This window comes from Gasterosteus aculeatus, chromosome 8 (genome assembly GCF_964276395.1).
Source record: "Gasterosteus aculeatus chromosome 8, fGasAcu3.hap1.1, whole genome shotgun sequence".
NCBI classification, from domain to species: domain Eukaryota; kingdom Metazoa; phylum Chordata; class Actinopteri; order Perciformes; family Gasterosteidae; genus Gasterosteus; species Gasterosteus aculeatus.
In genome coordinates, this window is record NC_135695.1 from 2,169,243 (window position 1) to 2,187,050 (window position 17,808).

A 17,808-nucleotide genomic window follows, 5' to 3' on the forward strand; every position below is an offset into this window, starting at 1 on the left:
GAAGTCCATATTTGTACTGGATTTCTTGAGAGAATTTCAGTCAAAAATAGGAAAACACACACACAAACAATCTGCAGTGATGCAGGTTATCAACTTGCCGTCTGGAAGTCTGGGGTTTTCTACTAATTTTTCTGTCCCTGCCAATCAGTTCATGCGAGAAACAAGCAGTCTTAGCCAGTGAGCATTTCAAAACTTTCAAAATGTTAAGTTATAAAATAATTGTCTATTCATTTAAATATAAATAAAAACTATACGAAAGATAATGTCCAATGATCTTTGTTGTAAAATGGTGAAACACTGGGGGGGAACAGGGATTGTTGTATGTTTCCTTGATGGCCGTTGTTCTCTGTGACAGAAACGCCATCGCTCCAGTGACTCCACGGCGTCCGGTCGAGATCGCAGCTACAGCAGCGACTCAGCTGACACGCTGCCCAGCCGCCTAAAAGAAGAGCCGTGGCTGCTGGACATTTCTAGCACCTTCCTCCAGCAGTACGTCCAGTACCTGCAGAGCATGGGCTTCATCCTGGTGCAGGTCCGGCCTCAGTCTCCAGCTCGTAGGTCTGTCTCTGCTAAAAGAAAATTGCTTCCAATTGTTTTTGAATGTCTGCTTGGGTTCATTTCCAATTCCTCCCGTTTCGCGCTCTGTGTTTACTGTTTGAGATATACGACCTGGCTGGCCGCTCACTTAGTGATCGGGGCCTTTGTGCTGCACGCCATCACAAGTGTTTTGCAACTGCTAATTTTTTAATGCATAACTTTAGAAAATGCATCCTCTCTCCCTCCATTGAGAGCAGCACTCTTCGGTTTGTCATCACATGTGTTTTGTCTGACCTCTGACCTCGCAGCGGTGCTGCCCGTGGCTGATGTAACCAGAGTGGATGGAGGGAAGATGCCTGTCACTTTCTAGGCTCAGACCGTGGGACTCTCTCTGAATTATGTCTCACGGCTTGACTACATGTGCTGGCGGCTCGCTGTCCCTTGGGTTCAGACCTCTTTGGTTTAACCAGACCCTAACTGACCCCCCCCCGCCCCCACTCTATCTCTCCTACAGCATCGCCCGGGCTCGTGCTGCCATGCTGAGCTCGATGTCATCGGAAGGGAGGATGTCTTTTTCTTATGTAAAGCAGAAGAGCGAGGACAGCCCTAAGGTTAGTGTTAACCTCAGAGATGCACAAACCTTATTCTCCAAACGCACACAGGCACACTTGGATGGAGCCAGGCTCTTATTGTGGCCCCTCTACTTTTAGAGTGTCTCATTAAAAGTGAGTCCATGTGTCCAAAACGGTTCTTCACTTTATTCCTTGTAGCCATATCCCATTTTCTGAATATATAGAAGCTAGAATAAGTAGTAATAGAAGTCTAAAGCAGGGAACAAGACAGCTTTGCAGTGTTGTAGCATTAGAAATTGGCACATTGCTGCTCACTGGTATATAATACTGTATTTTTCCCAGTAAACAGCATTTATATCCCCAAAGACATGACAGCGATAGAATGTTTGCGGTGCCACAGTAATAAATAAAGACTTTTGCTGCCTCTCTCAAACAGCTGCTGGGCGTTCAGGAAGGTTGTGCATGTTTGTCAGGTAGCGGTAACCTTTTCATTGCTGCTAACATCAGCGAGAGGTGGCTCAGATTAGACTTTATTTTACTTGGTGGTACACGACCAGCAACTCACAAATAGGAAATGCCCCCCACCCCCCTAGAATGGGTTCTGAATTTGTTTTTTATGTTGGGTTCTGATCATGTTCTTGACAAAGTGCAGAAATGACCATTTTAATGCTATTTTACGAATTAATTAATCAATCAGCTTGTCTCTGTGTGGTGTTTTTTTAGGGGCAGAAACACACACACACACACACACACACATGTAAATATGTATATTTATTTGTGGTGGACACGTCAATGCGTAGTTATTGCGTTAACTCATTAATGGCAACATAATTCATTATTGTCGGCATTATGTCATCATTACTATTTTGACAACCTGCAGCTTTCTGGCTCTCCATAAACACACACACACACACACATGTAAATATGTATATTTATTTGTGGTGGACACGTCAATGCGTAGTTATTGCGTTAACTCATTAATGGCAACATAATGCATTATTGTCGGCATTATGTCATCATTACTATTTTGACAACCTGCAGCTTTCTGGCTCTCCATAAACACACACACACACACACACACACACACACTATGAGTCACAGTCAGGGTGAAATGGTCTTTAGTGTTTGCTTGGGAGGGGTGTTTTTCGATAACAAACTAGTTACAACGTTATTGGCAGTGGCAAAAGGCTTTGGTTTTATATTTGATTTGATTAGATTCATCCTCAGTTTGATATTCACTATTACCAAGAACTATTTTAACGGCTACAGTCTAAACACTCGTGTGGACAGCTGAGTCGAGAGGCCAAAGTACACTACAGAGTACTGTGAGTGAAATCAAATCTTTGTACGCCTTTGTTCAACAATCATACATTTGCGTCACAGATATTTTACTCTGCTTTGCCGAGTCACTCATGCACTGCCGGTGTCGTTTTCCTCCTTCTGTTAAACTTAAATAAACACAAATATATTTTTAGCCGCAAAATTGGTTGAGATTTATTATTACTCCTTTCAAAGACATTCACGGCACAAAATACAAGCTATGGGGCTTAGGAACAGCTATATGTACCTTTTAACACTTTTATTAGACCAACTGATTGTAAATTACTTTTCTGTAAATTAATTTTGTAGATTGCAGCATCGGGCGCCACTGCGTACCACCTCCAAAGGGCGCTGCCAGGGGGCATCGTGTTGATGGAACTGGCTTTTAAGGTGAGATTTTGCCTTTTTCTATTGGAGCCTTTTTTTTACACATTTGCAACAATTCATGCATGTTTTCTACTGATGCTAATGCAATTAACTTTTTTTTGGAGCATTATCGTCAGTTATTGTCAGTTTATGACTTAAGTACATAAATAAAATTGACTTTATACAGACTTAATACATATTAAAAAAATAATGTGAATCCTAGAAGCGTTTTAGTTGGTCCCAGTATGTCAAATGCAGCAAAATACATTTTACCTGCTGTCGCATTTTGCAGTATGAAAGCCAGCGTGCAATTCCAACCCACAATCCTTTTCACAGCAAGAAACACACAACTTTGAGCACAGCTGGATATTACTACAAGACACGCAAACAGCTACAGTGACACAGTGCTGCTTTCAGCTAAATGCTAACGCAAGCATGCTAAAAGCCTCACAATGGCATCGACAACCTGTTTAGTGTCAACAACATTCCGTGGCGTTCCATCCAGTAGACAATATATGATAGCAACCTACACTGCTACCATGGCCAGAAGTAAACAACTTAAACTGATTGACGCCGGGAAATCCTCACCTAGAGCTACACTACCAATACTGTAACTTGGTTCCATCTTTGACAAAGCTCCTGCAGAGCCATAGAATACGTGTTGGCACTCTTTCCAGTGGAGAGTTGACTTTTGCACAAAGATATTAAAGGGACCAGGACTGACGTGACATTATATTTCCATGTTGTCAATCTACAGTGAGTTTGAACCCTGTTTGCATTGTCTGCTTTTCTAGCGGTAACATTTCCAGGCAAACAGCACAACTAGTTTGCTGGGTTTTGTTTTGTTCTTACAGCTTTAAAGAGCTGCTGTGGGTTCAGTGGGAGATGAACCTACTGAGACTTAATGCTTTGGTTCTGCAGCTCAATTATTCTGAGTTGAGTCCGTTGGAGGCCATTTGAAAGGTCTTAAACTACCATCCTATCTCTTTGAAGCATGCAGCTATCCTCATGAACAGTAAAGTAAACTCATTCTCCCCTCGGATGTTTTTTTATGATGAAATAATCACATGTTCTCCATATATGTTTTCTCCTTCCTCCAGGGGTGTTACTTCTGTGTGAAGCAGTATGCACTGGAGTGTTCCCGAATTCCCATGGGCCAGACCGTCAACTCCCAGGTAAATGATTGACAGAAATCTGTCCACTGAGCTGTGACTTTTGTTTCTGTTGGTTTAAGAGCAGTGGTTTTACAGCAGGTTCCAGGGACTTCCGGGGGAAGTTTCTGTGCCATGAATTGGCTTACAGGGAAGCTGGTCAGGGGTCTTGACGGTCCCATGGGTCATAAAGATGAACGTTTGGATGTTTGGATGAAGATTTTGTGCTAAAAGGTTGGGATTTGTCTTGATAAAGAATCCTCTGTATTTACTACCAAAGGGCCTTAAGTATTCTGAGAGAATCTCACTTAAGGTAGATCAAGTTGGGATTTATTAGAAGGAACATTTTAGTCTACTTTTTTTGTTATATTGTGTCTTAAAGTTATCAAGCCCTTTGCAGCCTAATTTTATTCACTCAAGCTTATGGGACCATCATTAGCTCTTCGCTACTGTTGACTGCATTCATGTCTCAAAAATCATGAATCTGGTGTTTATTTGTGAAGTATTATAAAGTTTGTTTGCCATACATCTTATTTTCTTCAACATCCCCACTGTGTTCTGTGGAGGGCAACCATGTGATGCTACTTTCTGGGGGTGGCCTACACAAACATGTGATCCCTGCAGGACTTTATTGGTGTTTGATCTTTTTCATTTGCAACACTTTAGTGAAAGATGATTTTATGAATCCGCCATAGACCACACGTCTTTGAAATCAGTTTTATTTATTGTATGGTGTGCTCCATGTCTACCGTACCAGCTACATCACCACTTAATATGATCTCCAGAAAAGTGCTTGGGGGTCTCTGAGGCGTCCAGGTTTGAAAAGGCGTTGGTTGACATGTGTTCCTTGCCGTTCACTTTTATTTTGAAGCTGGAGGTTTTTGTTTCTGTTTCTGCTAAATTGTGCCAGATGGTCTTTGCTGAGATTAAAGGTCAGGGGAAAAGTTATGTTAACAGTCTGTGTTACGTCCCATTTCTGAGGTGGTGTTGAAGAATTTTATGCAGCTGGTGCTCTCGGGTTTCTCTGGTCATCCATAATGGATGTTTTTGATTCTAGAAAATACAGTTATTAAAGGATTACGTTGCATTTGTTTTTGTTATTGTTATTGTCAACAAATGCCATGAAGAGACTGAAACCAACAATTGGTTGCTGTCTCTACAATCTTTCTCACTTCCGTGATTTTCTATAACCAATAATTCATTTTTTGGCATCTATTCTTACCACCCCAACATCTAACCCAATCTTTGAATTGAAATCACATTTAGCAGAGCGACTCACAGAAGTTCTGGTCCTGAGCCACAGCTGACCAACCGCCTGCGACGATTGTCCTTTTAACCAGTACTAGAGAGAGAACTTAAACAAATGTCGTTAACGAAACGTTTAAAGACCAAAGGAAGGAGTGATGCAGCGTTCTTAATGGAATCCTGTCAGCATTCGCCCTCCTTTGCCTCGCATGTAATTTGATGTAACATCATATTCAGTTTGGAAGTTTCTCTCACAGCAGCATTGCTTTATAGTACAAATACGTCACCTCCTTTACAACTTACAGTTGTGACTAATGTTACTATACATTTTATTAGGACTATAAATCAACGATTTGAATTAGGGCTGTCAAAGCTAATGCATTTATCTATGGGATTATTGTGGCTACGGTTAATGCGCTATATTATTTTAATGTAGTCAAGCAACTTTGTTTACTTCAGGTGTGTGTTGACCCCTGAAACTGCCACGTGCTGCAGTCAGTTAGATCCAAGGGAGCAAGACAGTAGATGAAGATGGTGAGAGCTTTTTGCATCGGACGTAAAACAAACAGGCGCAACATACAGCGAAGGACTGTGCAGAGGAATTCCTCCATGTGTCAAACCAAAGGGAGATGAGAGGCAAACGGACCATTTTACGACTGATAGTGTCCGGAACAGGTTTGTAGCTTCTAGGCTAAACCATCTGTAAGGCTACTTCCATCTCAACATCTACCCTGCAGAGGACCACCACTAAAGACAGTGGTTTGGAAAACGTCCTGGCTAAATTCAACACAGCTGTTAAATTATGGAGAGTTAAGAAAAAAGTGCACGAGGACAGCAGGAAGAGTCACTAGATCAACACGATCCACCCGGTAGAATTCTGACTCTAAGGTGATCAAATGTGTGTAGTTTCTGTAAAAAAATAGGGTTAGGGTTAGAATACAGCAGCATTCTAAAATAAACGTTTTATAAAGTGATTACTTTTAATCTTTATTATAAAAACAAACTTTTAATCACGATTTACCTATATTAATGAATTTCGAAAATGTGAGATTCTTTTTTTTTTTTGTCTTTGACAGCCCTAATTTAAATAAATCATGTGTTCATTTGGCAGCACATCTTTTAATATTTTTGTATTTCAACTTCTAATGTACCATATTTAACTGACATTTACTTTTGAACTTTGGCTTCTATCCATTGTCAACACTGGATATTTTTTCTTTATGTTTTGGTTCACAACCTTTCAAAAGGTAACTGCCTGTGAAGATGAAATCCCGATGCTGTCCCAGAGCGACTCTTCATCTGGAAGAAAATAACTGTGCTTCAGTACCTTCCCTTACAGGGTGTTACTCACATTGTCACTTTTTAGGGTTCATTGCGTTCTCCAATCTGCGCGGTGTCGTGCCGTACGCAAGAAAGAAACCGTGTTCTCATTCAACAGATATACATGCAAAGCTGCCTGACAATGTGAGGTATGTCGGAGATGGAATTTGCTTGTTTGGTAAAGTAAAGCCAAGCAAATCCCTCACTTCAAGTTTGACATTGGGTAACTTCACCAAGACCGTTGTTTTAAGCCGAGAGCACAATGTCTAACCTTTGAGAGAATGGAGTGGTGTTGCACCTAATTCGTTGAATTGCACCAACCAATTTAGTTTAACTATCCTTTGCTGGAGTCTAACTGCTCCACAAAAGAGATACACATTTAAGACGGTTATGATACAGATAGCTCCAGTCTTTGTTAACGTACATGATTTAAATCATTGCCATGCCCCTTACCTGGAAAAAAATGTTCTGAATAGACCAGCAGTTTTTTTAAATAGTTTTGTAACTGTAAAATCCTTGTGCCTGACTGATTCTAGTTTCCTGTTACTTTAGATATATCATTTAAGTTTAAAGATGGCTCAGAAGTTTGATTTCTCACAGCTGTGATTTAGCTTTTTTGAAAGATTCCATACTAACTCTAATCCCACCTGCCAACACCTCGGGGCTTGATTCCCTGCTTAAGCCCTGGTTCTGTGTTAGGTGAGCATCACGAGCCGTTTCCATTCTCTCCCACTCGTGACGGATCCCTTTTCAGAATTTGGAACTGATGCACTTTGATGTGGCAAAAGGAGAGACTTTTAGAATATGTCACAGCATTCATTTCTGTGCGTGCATGCGTTATATATTTTTTCACAGCAGGCCTATTGCAGAGAAAAAGCACATGCGTGCAGAATGATATGATGGGTCGCTGCTTCAGTTTCGTGGTGCAGCTGTCACATTGTCAAGGGTTAATGGGACATTTGAAGAGAACAGAAGCCATGGTAAATGTTATTGGAAACAGCTCTGCTTTTCCTACCATGACAAGCCATGTTGGCTGGAGAAAAAACTGCTTATTCTGGGATAATAAATGCTAAGAACATAGGAGCACGAGTATAGAGGACACTTACAGTAAGCGTACTAGTGCAGCAATATCTATTATGTGTTTTCATGAATCTATGGTTTCAAGAAGATTTTTTCAAAAGTTCAGAATCACCTCGATTGGCTTTGCAGAAATTTGGCACAAACGTCCACCCGTCAAGGTTGAACTGATTCAATTTGTCAGTCGAAAGTCACTGTGACCTCACGAGACACGTTTTTGGGCACTCAAGAATTGTTTCAGTAATTTTGACAATTTCACATGATGGAATTAAATAATTCAATTCATTTTATTTTGTATAGCCCCAAATCGCAAATTACAAATTTGCCTCAGAGGGCTTTACAGTCTGTACACATACAACATCCTCTGTCCCGAAACTCACCATCAGCACAGGAAAAACTCCCCAAAAAATGAAAAAACCCTTCCAAGAGGGAAAAAAGGGAAGAAACCTTAGGGAGAACGTCAGAGGAGGGATCCCACTCCCGGGATGGACAGACTACAATGGATGCCATGTGTACAGAATGAACAATGTATAATACATTAAATTCCTATGACAGAAATGATTCAAGTAATTGTGAGTAGTAAGCCAGGCCACCATCAGATAGAACCACCATCCACAGAAGCCTGTGGGGAGGGAGAGCACAGAGACTTTAGGAGAGGTAATGTTGGTTTACGAGTACAGTAATATGATTAATTAATGATGAAGGGATAATTTTGAGCCTACTGCCTGCATAACGAAACACCCCAAAAAGTGTTGTGTTTCTGACTTCTGGGCAGGCACAATATTGGGATAAAAGAAGAAGAAGAGTTCATGATTTCTATATATTGACCTCTGGGCCAGTTGACCAGTTTAATCAAATGGGGTCTACAGCTCTAATGTGTGTATGTAATGTGTGTGTCATAGCATTTTTGCAGCATGGAAAAGGGTTGAGAAACCATATTCTTACTGTAGTATTTCCTCAGTCTTCCTTTCCATCCACCTGTCTGTGTGTCTGCCTGGTCCCACCTTATGTCATCTCTCCATCAGGGCAGCCTCCTCACCAAACCTCGTTGCAAGCCGTTTCCAGATGCCACCCCAGTATCTGACTGTGCGGTATGTCCCAGCGATTCTCAAGGGAGGGGTGTCTCACTACAATCAGGCTTCACCCCTCCCCGCCGCTCTGCTTGCTGCCATCAACCCTGGTCTCTTCCTTTCCAAATGTTTATGTCTGTTTTTGTATCTTTGGCAATGAATGGGTTGCAGTGTTCAAAGATGATTGTTTCATTCATACTTGTGGAAATGACAGTTGCTACAACATACAGCTTAACTATAAGGCTAACTGTAGGTTTAGCTGGATGAAGATTGTTTTTTTTCTTTGGCTAAGGTCTAGTATGGAAATATCTTCTGGTTGAGATTCAGGCCTAAAGAATCCAGAGCTTCTTTTATTTCCTTTTCCATCTTGGCTTTCAACAGGCTGTCCACCTCTGTGCTTGCTGGTTTGGGTGTTATGGGTTTCTCAGCTTGTATTTGACTTAACTCTCCCTTCTGCCATTGCTTTCATAATCTTACTATATTTCCTCTTGCATCCTTGGCCAGGGGGATGACTGGAGTTAGGACTTCCTTACAGACCTGCTTCCACTATCCGTGGAAGCATCTCTTTGGGTTTAAAAGGTCATGATTGAATAACATTGGGCTGGAACCTGCTGCTGCTCTGCTGGCTATACATAATAATTTTGACTGACTGTACATTTGGTTAGATTTCCTGGAATTGGTTCATATCTAAATGAGGGAGTGACTTCAGTCAATGACTACATATTTCAGAAAATGTGGTGTTCCCCAGGGTTCAATTCTAGGGACACCTCGGTTCAAATTCGACATGTTCCCACTTCTGTTAATAAGGCAGAACTAATGGGTTCAAACTAGTGATGAGATGTGCTTCAAAGACGTCATTTAGCATAATTAGGAGAGCTGCACTTTATAATTAAAACATACACCATGGCATTTAGTACATAGGCATGATTTCCATAGACACGTATAACATTTCACAAATTAATTAGTTTATTATCATCATTACCAATATCATTATTATGTTTTCTGAAATCTGACCTCATATCTAAATTGATTTAAATATCTTCAAATATAAATAAATAATTTATTTATTTAAGTTACAGAAAACACAAATCACATATACTCATATGGGGATTTATGTTTTATGTCATATGTTAATGTTATATTTCACAACTTTCACTCTGAAAAACATTACAGTCAATCTACAACAACCACGTACATTATATAAAACCAAATAAAATAATTTATGTTTGTATGAAATGTTTTATTACCTGTTTTCCAGGAGTCGATTTTTAAGTTTCCTTATCATGACTGCTTGTCAGTTCTTTTTTTCAATCAACATGTCTTCCCTTCTTGTATGACCCTCAATGATTACAGTTTCTTCCATCAACACAGTGACTGTCATTATTTTCACTTCTACTGTGAGGGGGAGGCTGATGGGAGACAATAGGCAGCACGACGACTCAACCTGATAATTTGTTACACAGGGTGTTTAATTAGTTAGAACATGCACCGTTTGGGACGACAGGTCAGGAAATAATAAATGTTAGCTTGACAGTGATGCGACACAGGCAAAAAAATGTGCTACCCCGGGCTCAAGAGCTTTTCGTTGTCCCTTTGCCGTCCTGGCGCCATCAATAGCGGGCTAAGAGGTCACGCCTAATTTGTCCTCCAGACTGCGGGGAACACCTCTGGGAGAAACACGTTGAGGTTTATCTTTTTTTATTCCACTGTGCCAAAAGAATATTCTTCTTTCTTATCTCTGCAGATGACTGTCGTGATAATGCTGAATGTGTCCTTCCCTAGTGGTAGTTTCTTAACAAGAGACAGGGAAAAGGTGCCGGAAGGTCCCAGAGTTGAAGGTCTTATCTCGAGAAAGAGAGCCACGCAGCTTTTCTCCCCTCTTTTATTTGATAAAGCCTGTTTGTGGAGGTTCCAGCCAAACGGTCCAGATGAAGGTGAACGCCAGGGGAGCATTCAGCTCTCATTGTGCTGTAATTAACTCTCTCTGCAGCCATTCACATTCGCAATTAATGCTTTTGTCAGCTCCCTTTTGATGTTGGATTTAATTAAATAAGATGCTATTGTCAATCCGATTGATATCAAAGTTACTTACAAAAGACTTTCACCGGGAAGCAAAAGTGGCAGCGCGGCTTCGGGGTGCACAACAAAAAGCATGGCCGGCAGCAGCTGGAATGGCAGGTTTAGCCCTTCAAATGCAAAGCAGGTTCACTAGTGGATGATAACACAGATAAGCATTCAGAGATGCTATTCACTCCCAGCAATCTGTGTAATGAAAATGGCCACACTCATCAAGAAGGCTCTTGTGTTGCTGTGACTCCTGTTACTTTCCGCTAGCTGCTCTGTGACGGTCATGACTGTGTCCACCCCTCTGTCTGTAGCTCTCCATGCTCTTCACGGAGGAGTGCGATAAGGTGCGGGACCTAATGCACGTCCACTCCTTCAGCTACGATTTCCACCTGCGAGTGGTCCACCAATACCTGGTAGGCTGCCACATGACGCTGCGCCAGGGCTACCAACTCACCGACTTCCTGGACGACTTCATCTCCCATCACCCAGACATTCCCAAGTTTGGCCGCAATCACGTCTTCCAAGGTGACTCAAGAGTAAAGTTCGCCAATCCCTATGGTTCATGTAGAATCATCAGACGTTAGGGTTACTTAACGTTTGCGCTGGAAAAAGAGAAAAGTGTCTGCCTCCATCAGAGTACCTTGAGATGAACTCAACAGTAGAGTGTTAGGAAACTGCCTTCTTGGATTGCGGTTAAGTGGTGCAACAAATATGTATATTCAAATCTACTGTAAGGCCCGGGCTTCCACTCCATACATCAGTTTTAATAATTCTATTGTACCTATGACTAACTGTGACATGCTTTTAACATTAAATTGGGCGTCATTTGCGCCGCCCGTGGCAAAATTTGATGTCTTCATCGACTTTGCAAGCAATCTAGTCGCGCAAATATTTTGCTTCGCTTTTGGTGAGAACATACCATAATAATCAAATAAGTCCACTGCAACCTGCTTTATAAAAAGCCTCATGGAACATAATGCACTTATTAGCTGTATCTCAATTCATCGGGCTGTATCCTTTTCACCTGGGCTGGGTCCTCCAACAACCGCATAGGCTGAACCGAGCTGTCGCCGAAATGGGACGGTCTGGTCTACAGGGGAACTTCTATTTTACTTTCCTACTCTGCTTTACCTTCGCTGTTTCCGTTGCCTAGAAACCTGCTGATCATCTGATCATCAGAAACCCGATCATCTTATTTCATTTAATTTATAAACATATGCTTCACCTCCGGAGCATGATGTATTTCAGGCAGAGCAAACAACATTTCCCTGTAATTTTAAATTTAAATAAAATCAGTCAAGCCATGTACATTCAGCTAAAACTAATAATGAATATATAACTAGGGGCGGATGCCACTAACAACCCAGCGGCTCTCGGTAACATGAGAGTGAAAAATATGTGGTCAACAACCGTTGTGCCATTCATCACAAAACTTGCTGTATATGTTTCCTGATAATGTTGAACCACATGTGAACCATTATTTTATCACTCAACATGAGTACCCACCAGTTATAGAATTGTGTATGACCCAGAGACAATTTTGGTCATAAATCAATCACCAAAATCAATGTCCAACATCACTAAAATTGGAGGATATTTTGTTTGAGTTGCGTGTAGTTATTAATCTAGCACCACGTGCCCGTGGGGCATCCAGCTTGCCCCACAGCACAATGCTGAATGAAAATCTTCCAAATAGTTTCACTGCCACTCCACTCTTTCACTGCTGCTTCAAACCCAGCAGGAGGGAGAGGTAAAACAAAACTGCTGCTTGTGTTCATCAGGAAGCTTCTCCATCTCCACGGGGATGATAACAGCTCATCAGCTCTACAACTACATCACTGACCACGCCAGCACCTACGGCATGAAGCCACTCCGCATGTCCAAGGCTGTCGTCGCCACTGACAACAAGAAAGGGCCGCCTGACCTGCACGAGTATGCACTAGTGGCTCTATGGAACAGGTATAAAGACATCCCAAGCAAAGCATGCATACATATTTATATTTTCATTAAAATAACAGCTTCACTTCCACCTATTCTGTCTTATCTTCCTCCGTGCTTTAGTTCGGGTTCATACAAGGACCTGGAGGGCCTGCACCACCACGACGACTTTGACGTGTCCCTGGTGGTGTGCCACAATGCTGCTCCCTTTGAGGAACAGTCAGATGGAGAGAGGCATCTGTTGAGGTAAAGATTAGTTTCCAATTATTTCTACAACTCAGATTTTTCTCTGATAGAGTGATTGGAACAGATACTTCTTTGCGACAAAAACCATTCATGAAGTTCGGTTCTTTTATGACTTTATTATGGGTTAACAGAAAAAGTGACAAAATCTGTTCCAATCACTCTTGTAGATTTGTAGAAATAACGGGAAACTCAAGAGAGCTATTATGTTCTTTACAAGTGTATGTAAACTTTTGACCACAACTGTACATATGGCACTTGAATGCACTTATTGTAAGTCGTTTTGTATAAAAGCGACAGCTAAATGAAAACTGTTAAGAGACACAAAAGAGAACCTGCCTCTTCTGGGTGCGAGCCTGAAAATTATATTAATTTAATTTGTGTTTTTCTATTTTTTATTATTCTATATTTTATTTGAAATAAATAGTGACTTGACTATACAACAACTGGCTCATAGCAGCCCTAGTTTAGCTGTTTGTCCACGTTGATCATCTAAAGCAGGGGTCCCCAACCAGACCATTTATTGCCGGGCCAAAAGATGACTAAATATTCTCCTGTTTCTTCGTGCTTAGGTTGCGGTTCTATGTGATCATGACCAGTCAGCGGGAGCTCTTCCCCCGCCTCACGGCTGACATGCGACGTTTCAAGAAGCTTTCTCAGATCCACCGTGATCCCGGTGAGCTGAGTGGCCGGGTCCCCCCCGATCGGGCCGAAGCCTGCGGGGGGCGCGGCACCGAGCAGGACCTGTGGGAGGAGACGTCGCCCGAAGCGGCGGCCTCCTTGGCCCCGAGCGACGGCAATGAGTTTTACCCTCTGGCGGAGGGCAGACAAGAGACCCAGGGGCTGCTCTACCCCTCCCCTCTGTTCCCACTGCTCAACAACGAGGTGGTGTTGGCCCGCAGACAGATCCAGGCCAGCGTGGAGCAGGCCATGGGCCATTGCCGCAGGGACAACCTGTGGAGGAGGCTGTTCCACGGCGAGCACCTGGATAAACTGAAGCTGACGAAGCTGTCCTTCAGCGAGCTGGAGGAGCTGCTGGAGGCTGTGCAGAGCCGCTCGGTGGGGGAGATCGACCCCCAACTGGTGAGACTCCCCCTGTGCAATGGTCCACCATCAACTCAGTACTATGAGTGTAGTCAAAGAGGATTTTTGATTACACATTGTGGACTCAGCAGGTTTACTGCTGACATCTGGATCATGGTGACCCACTTGCTCCTGCACTTGGCCCACTGCATCATTTCACAAATAGTTAACGGATAAAAGCTCCATTTACATATCTAGGGAAGTCCATTCACTTTTAAATGCTTAAAAAAAGCAATAAAGTAGTCCATAATTACAATCTTATTTAGTGGCTTTTTGCGGGTTTTCACCTGGTTGTACTTGTCTTAATTCTTCACAGTTCAGAATATAAACACCTCAACATGCTCTGAGCTCACGCTGAAATGACAAGCGATTTTACACCTAAAGTTTAAAGAGTTTTTTTAAAGTAATTTCGGTGTACTAGCTTTTTGAAAGTAGACAACATAAACATGAAGGCGCTATTTATTATATATTATTATTTACAGAATTGACGCCTCACTGATTTTACATACACATCAGTCCAAACACTCATCACATCATCATTTTAGGCTTCTAGACATTTGTGTGAAATTATCATAATTAGCCGATGAATTCTTGAGAAGTTGCCAAAGCGTGTTTTTGTCAGTTCATCTTTTGAGTTTGAGTTTGAGGGGATTTGAAGAACTGGAGAGATTCCTGAGACGTCATGTTCACACAATGTCTCTAGTCAAAGATGACTGTTTTGGTCATACATTTATTTAGATTCATATCTATATTTACATGTATATATTTATACATGTTATGGACGTTTATATGTGGTTCTTCCTCTTCCACACACCAACAGATTTGTTGACTATTAATGTTGAAAACTGTCTCACAAAAGCACATATTTAAATTTGATGTTTTATAAATATGCCCTGAAATTCATTCATATTTAAAAAGCATAAAAAACTGCAAAGGTCAGTTGACTCAGACCAAAACAACCAATTACTTGATACTTACTTACTTGATTCGACTGAGAAGAAGCAGTCCTAATTTATACACACAATGTATGTGGATAATTCTGCATATACAATACATAGCATCAGCAGGTAAATGTTGGGGGCATTGTGTATTGTAACAATAAACTGATATAAAGCCCAGGTCTGTACACTATGTGCTGATACTGCCCCAAACTTAATTTGTCAGCAGGGAGCTCTGCCCCAGGTGTGATTTGAAGTGAATGTGTGAATGAATCGGCGTGTTAGGTTCGGCTCTGTGATTTGCTGTGTGATGTGTTGCTGCAGGACTGTTTCCTGACCATGAGCCCAGCCTGGTACCAGAGCCTGATCAAAGTGCTGCTCAGCCGCTTCCCTCAGAGCTGCAGACACTTTGACGACAACGGCATCCAGTACCTGGTGAGGCGATGCTCCGCTTGTGCCTCGGGTAACATTTGATCAAAGAGGGACGGAGTGTAACTTCAGCAGGTCCTCAGCGTGTTGAGCCTGGGAACAATGGTTTTAGTGCTCACTTTAGGGCGGAGAGAGCTCAGTGTTTAAATGTAAGATGGGCCTCTAAGAGGATTGAGGGGAATAATTATGGGATCCTTCCAAGTTCATGAACATGAGAGCAGCACAGCTTAGCCTCTCACTCCTGTCCTTTCCCTCTCTATTTAAAACAGAAATGGCCAACATGTCTTTTTACTGTTTTTATGGGTAATTTCACAAACAATGTGAATATTACGCTGCAGTATATTTTTCAAACAAGGTTGTGAGCTCTTAAATTTGTGAGCACTATAAACTACTAGGTACACATTAAGCTTCTCTGTGAGCCAAGAGGGCAATATTAATTAATCATTTCAGGCTTTTATTAATGAATCTTTTCAGACCAGAACATTGAACCTTTTTCATTGTCACCAAAATAAAATATCTTTCATGTTTACTGTCAATTAGAATATCATAAAGATGAATGTCTGTCAGTAGAAGACTTATCCATTGAATCTAATTCATGTTTGTGTCTTGGTTTCAGGCTGTTCTGAACCAGAAGTTTACGGACTGCTTTGTTTTGGTCTTTCTGGACGCGCAGGCTGGAAAAACAGTGAGTTCTATATTATTATTATTTGTATTACAATGTAGTAGGGCAGACACGTCAGTACTACTTCTTGTCCATCTCCTTCCTCCCACAGAGCCTAAAGGTCGTGTTCCGGGAGCCGCTGCCGTCGCCGCAGCCGGCCGGCAGCAGCCCCCCCCCTCAGCTTGTTTCCATGTACCACCACCTTGAATCAGTCATCAACACTGCATGCTACAACCTCTGGACAGGACTGCTGTAGAGCAATTCAGAGCTGGACTCACTTCCACAGGGTCTGGACCGGTGTAATGAAACAGGAAGCAGCCATTTTTGGACAAAGGTCATTTGGGGCCCAGTATGTTCTCCCGTCACTTCCATCTGGCTACCAAGTAGCAGGATTAAAAGGAGCATCAGGCAGTACACGGGTGGTACCGTGGTTATGTCAGTAGCAACATAACAAGCCAGACCTTGGATCAGAGAAAATCTGATTCAAACAAAAGGATCCCAACTCGTGTGTATAAAGCTCCAATTAGCTCATTCAGTATCGGACTGAACCCTTTGGTATCCTCATTCCGGTGTGTGAGGAACTCCCCGTATGTACTGTGTTTTTGCAGTGAAATGAACGCTAGGGGTCCACAAGATGGAACTAAATTCATGAAGGAGGTGTCAGTATATGTTTGCTTGGATTTGATTTGATGTAATCTGGCCAAAGAGCATCTCCCTGTGTGCATATGAAGGACTCACCGTAAGCTAGGGGGATAACCAAGGAACTTCTTAAACTTCAGAAAGAAATGGATTCACATTTGTAAAATAGACTAAATCGAAACCCTTGAGTAGAATTAGCAGAGCTGCTTCATAAAGTTTGGTCAAGTTAACTAACACTACGCTTTCTAATTAGACTAGATACCCTCACACTGACCATTAGCACACAATCCACATAGGCTTAGGTCCATTGACGGTCCCGTTCTGTCAGAAATCGTCCCCCAATCAGGGTTAAGATTGGGTTTAATCTTAAGAAAGCTAAGGCCACAGAGTGAATTAAAGAAACAATTATTTTTAACCACTTTCAAGAATTGAGATGCATCGTGCTTGTAGCAAGGAATCGGGGCAGCACATGAAAATGTTACAAACTTCACTCATTGTCTGGATCATGTGCCTTCTAAAATCTCTCCAGCTCCTCATGCCACAGCAGTATTTCATGCGAATCAGATGTCAGAGTGGAAGCGGCTTTGATGTTCCACAATCAAAAGTGTCAAACCCCCTCCCCCACTTAAATGCCGCTGCCATATCTGGTGCCCTGAAGTGCCTTCCTCTTCTTTCTTTTAGCTCTGCATAGAGGATATCTATGAACACTCTCCTGATGTTCAACGGGGAAAGTGCCTGAGTCGGTTTGCAGAAACGTGACAAATGTTCATATTAACTTTGCTGATCTACATAATTGCGTGCCACATGTCATCAGGGCCGAGTGCTTCCATAGCCCATGCATGGGGGTGAGTTTAAGGCGGGGCTGGCTGGTAATCACACCTCATTTACAAGAGGGCACAAAGCCAGCCTGATGGAGGAGTGTAAACACAAAGGCTTGGTTTGCAAAGTCCTCACATTATCAATGATGTTGGATTCTTCTCTGTTGTGGACGAGAAATGTGAACATGAGACTTTCGTCCGAATGGTAAAAATTGGATAATTCTCAGGCAAACTGAACAGTAATGAGGTATCCCCCCCACTGTCTGACTGTATAATGTATAATATGTACATACAGGATGTGAAATGATGAATAAAGCAGGAGGAGCACATGGTA

General features: G+C 42.0%; 1 protein-coding gene across 4 annotated transcripts in view; it reads left to right on the plus strand.

Annotated features, from left to right (window-relative positions):
* Positions 1 to 17,808, plus strand: part of szt2 (SZT2 subunit of KICSTOR complex) — a 78,742-nt gene extending 60,934 nt beyond the window's left edge. For 3 of the 4 annotated variants that reach the window (XM_040184812.2, XM_040184813.2, XM_040184814.2), the window contains 12 exons: positions 356 to 558; positions 1,052 to 1,148; positions 2,739 to 2,819; positions 3,896 to 3,970; positions 8,614 to 8,679; positions 11,037 to 11,250; positions 12,507 to 12,684; positions 12,787 to 12,909; positions 13,479 to 13,989; positions 15,252 to 15,362; positions 15,973 to 16,041; positions 16,130 to 17,808. In XM_040184812.2, the coding sequence (XP_040040746.2) occupies positions 356 to 558; positions 1,052 to 1,148; positions 2,739 to 2,819; positions 3,896 to 3,970; positions 8,614 to 8,679; positions 11,037 to 11,250; positions 12,507 to 12,684; positions 12,787 to 12,909; positions 13,479 to 13,989; positions 15,252 to 15,362; positions 15,973 to 16,041; positions 16,130 to 16,273 (1,872 nt within the window). In that variant the 3' untranslated portion in view covers positions 16,274 to 17,808. The remainder of the gene's footprint in view (positions 1 to 355; positions 559 to 1,051; positions 1,149 to 2,738; positions 2,820 to 3,895; positions 3,971 to 8,613; positions 8,680 to 11,036; positions 11,251 to 12,506; positions 12,685 to 12,786; positions 12,910 to 13,478; positions 13,990 to 15,251; positions 15,363 to 15,972; positions 16,042 to 16,129) is intronic. The other variant, XM_040184816.2, reaches the window with a different exon arrangement.